Source organism: Oratosquilla oratoria, chromosome 1, assembly GCF_046742065.1.
Source record: "Oratosquilla oratoria isolate Oo_2021 chromosome 1, ASM4674206v1, whole genome shotgun sequence".
Taxonomy (NCBI): Eukaryota; Metazoa; Arthropoda; class Malacostraca; order Stomatopoda; family Squillidae; genus Oratosquilla; species Oratosquilla oratoria.
In genome coordinates this window covers 64,218,711-64,232,005 of record NC_134777.1, presented here as the reverse complement: position 1 = coordinate 64,232,005, position 13,295 = coordinate 64,218,711, and the positions used below count along the sequence as shown (strand labels likewise).

At 38.8% G+C, this 13,295-nt stretch overlaps 1 protein-coding gene across 4 annotated transcripts in view; it reads left to right on the top strand.

Annotated features, from left to right (window-relative positions):
- LOC143033966 (apicoplast pyruvate carrier 1-like) overlaps positions 1-11,550 on the top strand; it is a 75,801-nt gene extending 64,251 nt beyond the window's left edge. For 3 of the 4 annotated variants that reach the window (XM_076199759.1, XM_076200005.1, XM_076199926.1), the window contains exons 9-11: positions 542-751; positions 5,669-5,768; positions 8,302-11,550. In XM_076199759.1, coding sequence (XP_076055874.1) covers positions 542-751; positions 5,669-5,768; positions 8,302-8,339 — 348 coding nt within the window. In that variant the 3' untranslated portion in view covers positions 8,340-11,550. The remainder of the gene's footprint in view (positions 1-541; positions 752-5,668; positions 5,769-8,301) is intronic. The other variant, XM_076199849.1, reaches the window with a different exon arrangement.
- Positions 11,551-13,295: the final 1,745 nt, after the last annotated feature.

The following is a 13,295-nucleotide window of genomic DNA, read 5'->3' as shown; positions in this document are numbered from 1 at the left end:
TGCCTCACTGCATCTTTTGTTGAACCAACATTTAATGTACTCTCTCTCTCGCTTTTGTCTTGGTACATGCCTGTTTACCCCTTCATTGTAGTTTTCCATCAATATATTCCATTTCTCTTCCACTGCTGTTTCTTCCCTGTAAAATATTTCCCAGTTTGCATTCCGGAAGAATGTCTTTAGTTTTGTAAAGTCTGTTTTGTTGTACGTACGTGTGTGTGTGTGTGTATAGAAGAAGTAGAGTCATAGAAATGGTAAAGGATAGTTTTAAGGGAATATTTTGTTTATTTATTTGCTATTATCATTATTAATATTTTTTTCTTTCAGGTTTTGAAATTTTCTGTCATATAATGCAATTTAGTATGTGCTATATGCCTATATATATATATATATATATATATATATATGTGTGTATGTGTATATATGTATATATATATAATTTTTATATATATATATATATATATATATATTTTTTTTTTTTTTTTTTTTTTTTTTTTTTTTTTTTGTCACCAATGTATTATTACATATATTTGCTTCATTGCAGGTGTCAATGAGACTGCTGACTCTATTGTTGACAATACTGTTTGCAACACTACCCCTAACTGTGTATATGGGACGTATTGCATTTACTGGATGGGTATGGGCAATATTTCTAACTTTTTCTGGAACATTTGTGCTTCTGCCGACTGTTATTGAAAAGGCATTTGGTTCCCAGTTTTATTCAGCAAACTATGGACTGTGTTTTACATGTCAGGTATGTTTTCTTAAGCTAAATCATGTATTATATAAACTTGAATGTGTAAATTCACACAGTTGTACTTCATGGGATTGAGTTAATTTGTGTGTCCTTTTTTTTTTTACGTAGCTTTAGAGATGTACAAGGGGTGAGAGAGATTGTGGGTTGAAGGAAGTCTTAGAGAAGAGAGTTTAAAGGAAGTGAATAGTTTTAAGTATTTAGGGGCACAAGTAGCAGGGCATGAAGGAGCGGGGGTGGAGTTAAACTGTAGTATTGGCTGCATGTTATTGTGGGGTTAAAAGCTGCTCAGTAGTATGCAGCTGATACTTTAGGATCTATATGGGGTGTTCCTACAGACCAGAGCCACACATCATTTTGTCTGTGATAGAGGAAATCTTTATTCATAGAGAAATGATGATACTTTATTATACTGCAACTGTCCCTCCATTATGATGTTGCCCCACCCTCTTGTTACTGTCCTGTACCATTTCTCTGAATATTCATTTTCTCATTTTGCTGAACCCTGTGGTGGGGGAAAAGAATACTGCCACCAAGTATTTCCACTTGAGTCATATAAGGCAACAAAAACAGGATAGGGATAGGACTAGGCATCCTTCTCCCTGTAGCCCCAAAGGGGACATTCCTAAAAAATCAAAGGCATAGGAGGGTCTGGGAGGAGTTTTCCAGCCAGTACCCTAAGGTTTGGGTCTTTTAATGTGCATAGATGTGGTACTGATGAGAGTAAAAGGGAAGAAATAGGCAGTATGTTTGTAAGAAGAAAGATGGATGTGTTGACATTGAGTGACACTGAGTTTAAAGGGAGGGGTGAGTTTGAGTTTGAAAGTGTAGTTGGGAGCATCTCAGGAATGAAGAGATGATGAGGGAGAGAAGAGGTGGCTATACTTGTAAGTGAAGAGATAGGTAAGTGTGTAGTGTAATGGAAGGAGGTGTCTTCACGGTTAAAGTGGATGAAGGTGAAACTGGAAAGGGAGATATTTTTTGTAAATGTATATGGCCTGGTAGTAAGAAGAGTGTAGAGGAAAGAGAGGCTTTTTGGATAGATTTAAATGAGTGCATAGAGGGTTTAGGGAGAAATGTCAATGTAGTGGTCTTGGGAGACCTTAATGCTAGGGTAGTAAATGAACCAATAGATGGAGTGGTTGGGAAGTGTGGAGTTACAGGAAAAATTTGTACTGGAGAGTTGATGGTGGAGATGGGTCTAGAGAGTTGATAATAGCAAATACAGTGTTTAGGAAGAAAGTCAAGCATAAGTACATATGGGAGAAGATGGTGGATGGAATAGTGGTAGATTGTTAATGGACTATATTGTGGTAACCAGGAGGATAGTAGGAAGAGTTAAGGATGTACATGTTCTAAGAAGAGACAGTGGGGGAATATCTGATCTATTTTTGGTGGAAGGTAAGTTGAGAGTGGAGGATAGATGGAGAAAGAGGAAAAGGACAGAAGGTAGGGAGATGCTTAAAGTGAACTGCTTAAATGAGAAAGAAAAGGAGAAGGAGTACAAGAAGAAGCTGAGAGAGGAGTGGGAGGGAGTGAAGGATAGAGTAGAACTAGGAGTGGAGGAGGAATGGGGATGGTTCAAAGAGGGAGTCACAAGGTGTGCAAAGATGGTGTGTGGAACAAGGAGGACAGAAGGAAATAGAAGGAAGGGTAGTGAGTGGTGGAATAAGGAAACAAAGAAGGTTGTAGAGAAAATGAAAGCATTCACATATTGGTTACAAAATAGGATGAGAGATTCATATGAGAGGTACAAAGAAAAGAGCATAAGATAAAGGAGGCAAAGAGGAGAGCAGATGTGAAATGGGGTAAGAGTATGACATAAAATTTTGAAAGTAATAACAACATGATTTGGAATGAAATTAAGAGAGGAAAAAAAGAGGCAAATCTGGAAAGAAATTAAGGGTGGAAGCGGAGGTATATCAAGTAGAGAAGAAAAGGTAAATGGTGCAGATGGAGAGATGATAATGGAAGAGACAGCAGTAAGAGGAAGATGGGCAGAGTATTTTAGGGAGTTGCTCTATGTGAAGGAGGATAGGGAGGGAAAGGTAGTTGCAGTGAGAAGCATTAAGAAAATGACAGTGATGAGTGTGGAAAATGGAGGAGAAATAAGGAAATATGAGGTGAAGGCACTTGTTAAAAAGATAAGAGCAGGTAAGGCACTTGGGTTGGATGGGTGTTGTGCAGAATGTCTAAAAGAAGAAGGTACAATGATGATGGACTGGCTGGTGAGGTTGTTTAATGTTTGTTTAAGAGAGGGTAGAGTGTTGGAGGAATGCCTGTATAGTTCCACTTTACAAGGGAAAAGGGGACAAGTGTGAGTGTAGTAGTTTCAGAGGGATCAGTTTGTTAAGTGTAGATGGGAATGCTTATGGGAGGGTCTTGATTGAGAGGAACAGAGAAAGTAACTGGTGAGGAAGAATATGGGTTTAGGACAGGTAGGGGTTGCATGGATCAAACTTATGTGGTAAGACAGATATTAGAGAAATCTTTAGGAAAAAGTAAGGATGTTTTTTGGGCCTTTATGGATTTAGAAAAGGCTTAAGGCAGGGTAGATAGGAAGGCACTGTGGGAGGTAATGCAGATATATGGGATAGGAGGAAAGCTGTTACGAGCAGGCAGTTTTTACAAGAATAGTAGAGCTTATGTTAGAATCAGAAATGGAGAGAGTGAGTGGTTTGAGGTAAAGGTGGGACTTTGCCAGGGATGTGTTATGTCACCTTGGCTGTTCAATATATACATGGATGGGGTGGTGCAAGAGGTAAATGCAAGGGTAATGGGTTGGGGATTGGAGATGGTTAAAGAAAATGGAGAAAAGTGGGAGATAAGCCAGTTGTTGTTTGCTGACGACACTGCACTTATGGCAGGATCAGAGGAGGAACTGAGGAAGTTAGTGACAGTTTGGGAAGGTGTGCAAAAGAAGGAAATTGAAGATAAATGTAGGTAAAAATAAGGTTATAAGATGTGCAAGGAGAGAAAGTGGCAGCAGACTGGAAGTGAGTATTAAGGGAGAGAGACAGGAGAAAGTGGATAGTTTTAGATACTTGGGTGCGAATGTGGTGGGAAAGGGATGAGTGGAGGTTGAGGTAGAATGTAAATTGAGAGAAGCAAGTAAATGCCTTGGGAGATTAAAAAGTGTAATGAGAAATAGACATTTAGGAATGGATACTAAGAGGAGATTGTATGAAGGAGTGATTGTGCTGACAGCACTGTAAGAGGCAGAAATATGGAACATAAGAGAGGAGTAGTTTGAATGTGTTTGAGATGAAGTGCCTGAGAAGTATGATAGGGGTTACTAGGCTGGATAGAGTGAGAAATGAGGAGAAGAGTGGGGCTGGAAAGGGAATTGGGAGATAGGGTTGATGAAAGAGTATTGGGATAGTTTGAAAAGAATGAGTGATGAGTGATTAATAAAAAAAAGGTATGAAAGGCAGAGGTAGGAGTAAACATCAAGGATGAGATGAATGGATGGGGTAAAAGGGGCATGTCTGTTGAGGAAGACAGGAGAAGACAGAAGATAGGGGTGCATGGAGAATGGTCATGTATGGATGGATGATACTGTGATGCATGAAGGGGAATGGATGGGTGATGGGGGGGTGAGGGAGTGTGTGTGAGAAATAAATTGATGCAGCCCAAAGGGATTTCTCCCCATCTTCTCCATTTCTGCATGAGGGGATGGAGAGGGTGGGGTCACTGATTTAATGAAGCGGCCTTGCTGTGGATGTGCTGTGTCTTGCAACACTGCTTCTGACCCAGGGCAGTGGGCAAGATGCAGGGATGACCCATCATCCAGGAGGAGCCAAGATAAGAGGGAGGGAGGGGGGTGGATGGGAGTGGAGTATGTGGGGATGAAATGGGTGGGAATGGATTTTATGGTTTTTTTTTTTTTTTTTTTTTTTTTTTTTTTTTTTTTTTTTTTTTTTTAAGTAAATGTCTTAGGGTAATAAAGAATATCATGAGATAGTTATCTGGAGAGGTAGGCACAGAGAAGACTATGTATTTACCTAGTTGTATTATACAGGAAGGGGAGCTATGCTTGTAGTGACCTGTTTTTGTATCTCGCAAGATCAAGTTTGTTCTTAAATTCTTGTATTGTGTTTGCACACACTAATTTTTCATCCAATTTGTTCCATATATCTATCTCTCTGTGTGGGAAACTGTTCTTTTTCAGGTCTCTTCTGTAGTTATCCTTTTTGAGTTTCATTGCATGTCCTCTTGTTTTTCCTGTCCCACTTTGATAAGTCCTCTCTATCAGGGCATCCTTTTCCTTTCATAATTCTGTAGATCGTTAGTAGGTCCCCTTGTTCTCTTCTTTGTTTGAGGTCTCATGCCGGCATGCTCCTCCTTTGCAATTCTTTGTAATCCTTTAAGGCATTATCCCTTCTTCTAATGAATACATAATTAGGTTGTGTATATTTTCCACCAGTTCTTCTCTGCATTCTTTAGATTTTCAGTTTGAGATGACAGTCATACAATCTGTACAAGTCCACCTACTGTCATTCATAAATGATTGCCATAATTTAAAAGTTAATCAAGATAGGTACCCTTAAACAGTATGAAGTTTCCCTCAGCTGAATAAAATTATATATATACATACCAAAGAGCTTTCTCCTCCCTTGTAAGGAAGGTGGCTGAGTCAAAGCATAACAGTGTTTGGCAACATTTGAAATTGAAAGGCCTCAGCTGCATTCTGAAACAATCCATCATTAAGTTAAACTTCAGCCAAAAATTTATTTTGAAATTGACCAATTTTACATATAAGTACTATCCAATTTTTGAGTCCTCATTTATGTCTGAATTGATCATGTAGTAAATATATTTTGCTAATTGAAATTAGGATTATATGGGGTAATGTGGTACAACACCACAGTGGGAACTGAATGAATAGATTAACAACTTCTTTTTCACTCCTTCCAGGCTGTTTCAGGACCTTTATTAGCAACTCTAAACAATTTACTTCTCCACAGTGTGGGATACACAGGTTGCTTTATAATCATCGCAGTTCTCACATCACTAAGTAAGTCATGTGCATTTTTACTGTAATTTTAGTACTTTCGTTAAGTGTATATGCAGTGGAAATTTGTATTTCAATAAATTTGTGCCAGTAATTATAGGATCATTAAACTTGATTTCTTTCTTTCCTTTTACATCCTTAAACTTTTATAGCTTATCTCTCTTATCTATATACCAAGGGCTTCTTCCTCCTTATAAGAGAGGTAGTCAAGTCAAAGTCACACAGCCACTCCCACTCATTCCATTCTCATCCACCACCCTTGTTTCCCTCTTATGTTAGCTCCTTATAGATGAAGGGTCATCCCTGTCTCCTGTCCACTGCCCAGGTCAGAAGTAATGCAGCTTCAACAAATTTGCATCAGTAATTGATTCAATTTAACTGAATCAGTTACTGGTCAGGATCATTAAATTTTATTTCCTTTTACATTTTCAAACATTTGTAGCATATCAGTTGCTATATATACAGATGTCCAGTCTCCTGTATAAAGGTTTGGATGAGCCAAAGCATACTTTTCCCTTGACTCCTTGTTAGGAGAAAGTTAAAAAGAGAAGGATCCTACCCCTTTTAGTTACATTTTATGACATGCAGAATACTTTATATGACAGGTAATTTAACTTAAGGGTGGAGTAGTTATAGTAGTTGGCTGGTGTGATTGTTCATTGTGTGTCTAAGGGAAGGAAATGTCCCACTGGATTAGAGGATTGCATTTGTAATTCTGCATTATAAGAGAAGGGAGACAAATATGAATGTAGTAGTATTAGAGGGATCAATCTATCAAGTCTCATTGGCAAAATTTATAGGTGTGTATAAATGAACCCTGTGCTGGGGTAGTGACTGCATTCATCTCTTTAGGGACTGTTTTGGGACATCCCTGTAGATCAAAACCATATATTATTCATCTATGGTAAAGTGTAAACATGTCTACTTATAAAAGAATGATGATACTTTTGTAGAATAGCTGTCCCTCCTGTATGCTGTTCCCTTGAATCTATCTATTACCACTTCTATGACCCTACCTCATCTAAATCACCCTCTGGTGGTGGGGAAAGAATTCAGCTTCCCACATGCATCGTAAAAGGGGACTAAATGGGACAGTGGTGGGACTAGGGATCTTGCACTCTGTTCTATGAAAAGTCAAGGGATAAGAGGGTTTGGGAGGACACCAACCAGAACCATAATAATTGGGTTATTTGATGTCCATGGTTGTGGTACAGATAATAGTAAAAGGGAAGAGATTGACAGTTTGTGAAAAGGAAGATGGATGAATTAGCAAAGTGAAACTGTGTTGAAAGGGAGAAGTGAGGAAGTTAGTGAGTGGGAGTATGTGGAACTTGGAGTATGGGAGGAAACAGAAGAAAAGATAGCGAATGGAAGGATGAAAAGATGAAGGTGGTGGTAGAAGAGAACAAGCAAGCTTACAAAGACTGCAAGATAGGACTAGGGAAACATATGAGAGGCACAAGAAGAGAAGAAAAATAAAACACGAAGTGAGGAAAGCAAAAAGGATGGGAAATACAAATTGGGGTAGGAGTTTGATGGAGAATTTTGAAAATAATGAAAAATATATTTAGGAAGTGAAGAAAATGAAGGAGGGTGAGTCACATAGAGAGGAAAATTTTGGTAATGGGTGCAGATGGACAGATGTTAATGGATGTAAAGGCAGTAAGGGAAAGATGAATGTGATGGGACATGAATTTGAAGGCTATAGAAAAAAGATGAGATATAAGAGCATTGAAAAGGATGAAGGATGGTAAGACACCTAGGTTGGATAGGTGTCATGTGGAGTAATTATCTGATTGTGATATACAGGAAAAGAGCAATACTCTTTGGGTTCTGTCTCCTGCTCTCCAATTTATCATACCTAGCTGCCTCAAAATTTGTTTATAGTTCTAACTTAATCTATATCCTTGAATTCCAATTTGAATTCATGTATTGTTCCAACTTAGACTATATCACTTTTTAAGCTCTTCCAATTATTTATGCATCTATTTGGAAATCTGTATTTCTTCACATCCTTTAGACATACAGTCCTCCCTAATTTTTCATAACCTCTTGAAGCACTCCTACCCTTAATCAAGAGATCAGTGCTGTCAGTGTAATTGTCTGATGAAGAGAGGAGCTGTTATAGTAGATTGGTTAGTGAGGTTGTTTAATATATACCTGAAAGATGTGAATCTACCAGAGGACTGGAGCTGAGTTTACAGTCAGTGAAACTGAAGGCAATAATTATGCTTATACAAGAATGAATATTCACCATAATGCACATTGTGCAGGAAAGGGTTGAGGCCTTTATAATGTCTGTAATTTTTCAACATTCATTTTTTTCATGCATGGAGAACTAGACTATGTAAAAAAAAAATATATATATATATTCAGATTTGCCTTAGAAAAAATTAACAAAATATTTTCACTGCATATGCACATATTTTTTCTCTCCATTAATGACAGTGGTTTGGTAGCAGTGAATGACTTGCATTAATTATTGAATTTTGCACTTTCCTTGCATGTAATGCTAAATCCCATATATTTTTTCCAGGCTGTATTGTATCTTCTTTTATACCAAAAGTTCTTTAACATCAAATGTGGTTCCTGCATAGTCCTACAGCTTGTGAATGACCAAGATATGTACAGTAATATGATAGTTGACAAGAGATAAACTAGTTTCATTTATGTTTTATTGCATGTTACATATGGTGTAAGATTGCTTGAAGAAAAAAATTATATTTTGTATGAATGTAACTTAGTGTAGCCAATGAATTACAGCACTGCTAGTCATTTAGTTTAGGGGAGATAGTGCATGATATTGTAATAGATATAGGGAGCATGACAAATATTACCACTGTATTTGCAAATAGAGAGCAGTTCATGTTGCACAGAACAATTTTCTTAGACATAAGTATATTTACTTAATTAGTATATGAAAAGGGAATAATGGTCATTTGGATCCTGTCCCTTGTTCTCCTGTTATCATACATAGTTTTGAATATTATTTCATGTCCCTCAGATGTAGGAGTAGGTGTTTTACTGAGAATTTTGAGAAAAAGAATGTTTTGAAATAAAATTAAAAGATTGTGGAGAGGTGAATTAGATACGAAGGAAAGGGTAAAGGGAGCAGATGGAGGTAGTGGTGAATAGATGATAGGTAGAATATTTCAAATTGTTGAACTTAAAGGAAGAGAAGGAAGCATTGATTGTGGTAGTGGGAGATGCTGGGAGAATGTGATGAAAGAGGAGATACTAGTAACATTGAAAAAATAAAAGCTGGAAAGTCACCTCAATTGGGGACAAGCATGAATGTAGTAGTTTTAAAAGACTCAGCCTGTTTGGTTTAGTTGGCTAGGTGTATCAGAAGGTGCTAATTGAGAGGATAAGGGGAACAGAGGGAGTAATTAGAAAGGGCAGTGTGGGTTGTGGAGAGGAAAAGAATGCATAGATCAATTATTAGTAGTAAGACACATTTGAGGAATTCTTGGCAAAGAGTGAATGTCTTGGCTTTCCATGCATTTGGAAAAGGTATATGACGAGGTTGACAGAAACACTTCATTCAGACATGTACAAAAGCTGAACTTATATGGGCATGGATAATCTGATTCCTACTTGTAGTCACTTACCCACTATGTAAATTGAAGATTTATTTTTTGTGGATAGATTGAGAAATAATTTTTCTTAGGTGTTAAATAGTTTTCTCATTAAACAAAACCTTTCTTGGTGTTGAATAGCAGTGGCAGCTCATGGTGAGAAGTGTAAGAGACTGCAGACATACACAGTAGTATCAACATATGCAACCTTTTCCACATTGTGTTCTCTAGAGATATCAGTCAATCAATTCATTGTTCCAGGTCTCTTGCAAGAGACCCATATCTCCCAGGTAACCAGCAACAGCCACAAGATTAACCCACAATCACTCAAGAAAGAGATATTATGTTGTTGTCTGGGTAAGACTAGAATAGGACTATATAGGATAAGATGTTTTGTGTATTGTGTGTGGTGATTGCATCAGTGGCCTGGTCTCTTCTGTTTTAGTATTGTTTTAAAGTTGGATGGTGGTCTGAATGTAGTCATGGGAATGTAGTTCTTACTTGTCAAAGAAATTTCTGTTGAGCTGATACTTAAAGGATTTTGGTGGTTGGTCCTGGAGCACTTGTTTATGATGATTGTGTGTTTATTTATTTGTTTATTATTTTTTTGTATGGATGTGTTGTGTGGTGCATATGGAAAGTTGTTAATGTTTGAGTAAAATGCTGCAGGTATAGTATTTTTGTTGCATTAACTTGGTTGTGCTTGTTATGTTATGATATGGATGGTTGGGAATGAGGGTTCTTGCATAAAGCAAGTGCTGTTCTATAGGGAGAATTTTTGTTTCTGTGAGTAGATTTTCTGTTGGAGTTGTTTTAGTGCATCTTGTTATTATTTTTAATGGTTTGTTTTGTGTAGTTTGTAGGGTGTGTGGCAAATGTAGCTGCCTTAATGTTGTGTGTATCAACACAGTTGCACACCCCAACAGTACCCCACCCACTTCATCATACCATGAGCTACCACTGTTAGTACTTGTCTCTTACATTTTAGTGCTAAAAAAGGGTATTCACTTGCATCCCCTAAGAATAGTTGAGCAACAAACTCAACATTCATTCAACTATCTTATTACCTATTCTTTTTAGTATAGAAAGATGTACCTTCATTTATTTGCATAAATCCTTTCACTGTTTGCAGATTTCTTTTTGCAGTACAAAATTAAAGATTAGACAATCAGTGTGGGTTATTAAGGAAATGTTAAGGCAGTTGTTTTAGCACTTAATATAGAAAATATATTTTCATAGTAATTCTCAGGTGTTGTGGCAGGAGCAATCATGTTGTGTACTTGGTTGGATCATCACATTCAGCTATGGCTATTCTTGTTAAATGACTGAATTATTGTTTGTGTTTGATCAGTGCTTGATGATTGAAGCAAGTTAGTCATTGATGAGGTTGCAGTAAACATACAAAGATCTAGCTCAACCAGTAGGTCCAACTGATTTCTCAAAAAGTACAGCCTTGTTTGCCTAAGCAATTTGTAACCACCAGCATAGATGATTCATATTTTTAACATTCCAAGACTAGTTGTGAAACACTGTAGTGTTAAGGCATCATATCTCTTATTTATATTCACTAGATAAAGAGTTGAATAGAATATCATAGCAGCAGCTAGGATGATAGGGTAAGTGCCACTTGGTAAGGAAGAATTTTTTATGAGATGTGTGAGGAGAATGGAGGAGAAATAAGGAAGGATGAGGTGAAGGCAGTTGTAAAGATGATGAAAGCAGGTAAGGCACCTGGTCTGGATGGATGCCATGCAGAATGTCTGAAAAAGGGAGGTTCAGTGATGGTGGACTGGTTGGTGAGGTTATTTAATGTTTGTTGGAGAGAGGGTAGAGTACCGGAGGACTGGAGAAGTGCCTGTATAGTTCCTCTTTACAAGGGAAAAGGGGACAAGTGTGAATGTAGTAGTTTCAGAGGGATTAGCCTGTTAAGTGTAGTAGGGAAGGCTTATGGGAGGATCTTAATTGAGAGGATTAGGAGAGGAACAGAAGGAGTAATTGGTGAGGAACAGTGTGGATTTAGGACAGGTAGAGGTTGTGTAGATCAGATCTTTGTGGTAAGACAGATATGTGAGAAAGCTATAGGAAAGGGGAAGGATGTTTTTTGGGCTTTTATGGATCTGGAAAAGGCTTATGATAGGGTAGACAGAAAGGCACTGTGGGAGGTTATGCAGATTTATGGGATAGGAGGAAAGCTTCTAGGAGCTGTCAAGAGTTTTTATGAGAGTAGTAGAGCTTGTGTCAGGATTAGAAATGGAGAGAGTGAGTGGTTTGAGGTAAAGGTGGGACTTCGTCAAGGATGCGTTATGTCGCCCTGGCTGTTCAACTTATACATGGATGGGGTGGTGCGAGAGGTGAATGCTAGGGTGGTGGGTCAGGGATTGGAGATGGTTAAAGAAAATGGAGAAAAGTGGGAGGTGAGCCAGCTGTTGTTTGCGGACGACACTGCGCTTGTGGCAGGGTCAGAGGAGGGATTGAGGAAGTTGGTGGCAGAGTTTGGGAGAGTATGTGATAGAAGAAAGCTAAAGATAAATGTAGGTAAAAGTAAGGTGATGAGATGTACAAGGGGTGAAGGTGGCAGTAGACTGGAAGTGAACATTAAGGGAGAGCGACTGGAGGAAGTGGATAGTTTTAGATACTTGGGTGCAAGTGTAGCAGGAAAAGGTGGAGTGAAGGTGGAGGTAGAATGTAGATTGAGAGAAGCGAGTAAATGCCTTGGTGGATTAAAGAGTGTAATGAGGAATAGACATTTGGGAATGGATGCGAAGAGGAGACTGTATGAAGGAGTGATTGTGCCAACAGCACTGTATGGGGCAGAAATGTGGAACATAAGAGAAGAAGAGAGAAGGAGTTTGAATGTGTTTGAGATGAGGTGTCTGAGAAGTATGGTGGGGGTTACTAGGCTGGATAGAGTGAGAAATGAGGAGGTGAGGAGGAGAACAGGGGTGAAAAAGGATTTGGGAGATAGGGTTGATGAAAGAATATTAGGATGGTTTGGACACATGGAAAGAATGAGTGAAGAAAGACTAGTAAAAGAGGTATGGAAGGCAGATGTGGAGGGAGTGAACATGAGGGGACGTCCTAGGATGAGGTGGATGGATGGGGTGAAGGGGGCTTTGGGGAAGAGGGGAATGTCTGTTGAGGAAGGAAGGGAGAGGACGGAAGACAGAGGTGAGTGGAGAATGGTTGTATATGGATGATGTTGTGATTGCATGAGGAGGAATGGGCAGGGGGGTGGGGGGTGGGGTAGTATGTGTGAGTAATTTTTGACGCAGCCCGAAGGGATTTCTCCCCGTCCTCTCCTTATATGCAAGGGGGGACGGAGAGGGGGGGTCGCCGATTGAATGAAGCGGCCTTGCTGTGGATGTGCTGTGTCTTGCGACACTGCTTCTGACCCAGGGCGGTGGGCAGGGTGCAGGGATGACCCGTCATCCAGGAGGTGCTCAGATGAGAGGGAGGGTGGGAGGGGTGTGGAGTGTATGTAGGGATGAAATGGGTGGGAGTGTTTTTATGCCTTTCCCTTTTTGGCTACCTCCCTTGTAAGGGGGAAAAAGCCTTGGTATATGTATGTATGTACATTTCTATTTATATAATGAAAGGTTTATTAAATGTTACAAATTTTCATTGCCTTTTGCTTCCTAACCCCTCTGTAGTACCATACATAAAAGGTGCAAAATACCAATGCCGCACTTTTATGTTGGTACAGAATTAATGTGTCTGAGCTGATTACACACCATTCACAACAACTGTTGTTCCAATACATGACACCAATATGAACTTTGCACCATCCATGCAATACTGTATTACCAAACTGGATTTAGTCACTGTGGTGAGGTAGAAAGTCTGTATCATCTACCCTAGGGATATAGGGTGAGGTTTTTCCCTACCTACTGTGAATCCTATTTGGATGTCCTTTAGCCTTCTCAATCTCATCTGTCCTAGAAGAAAGAGGCAA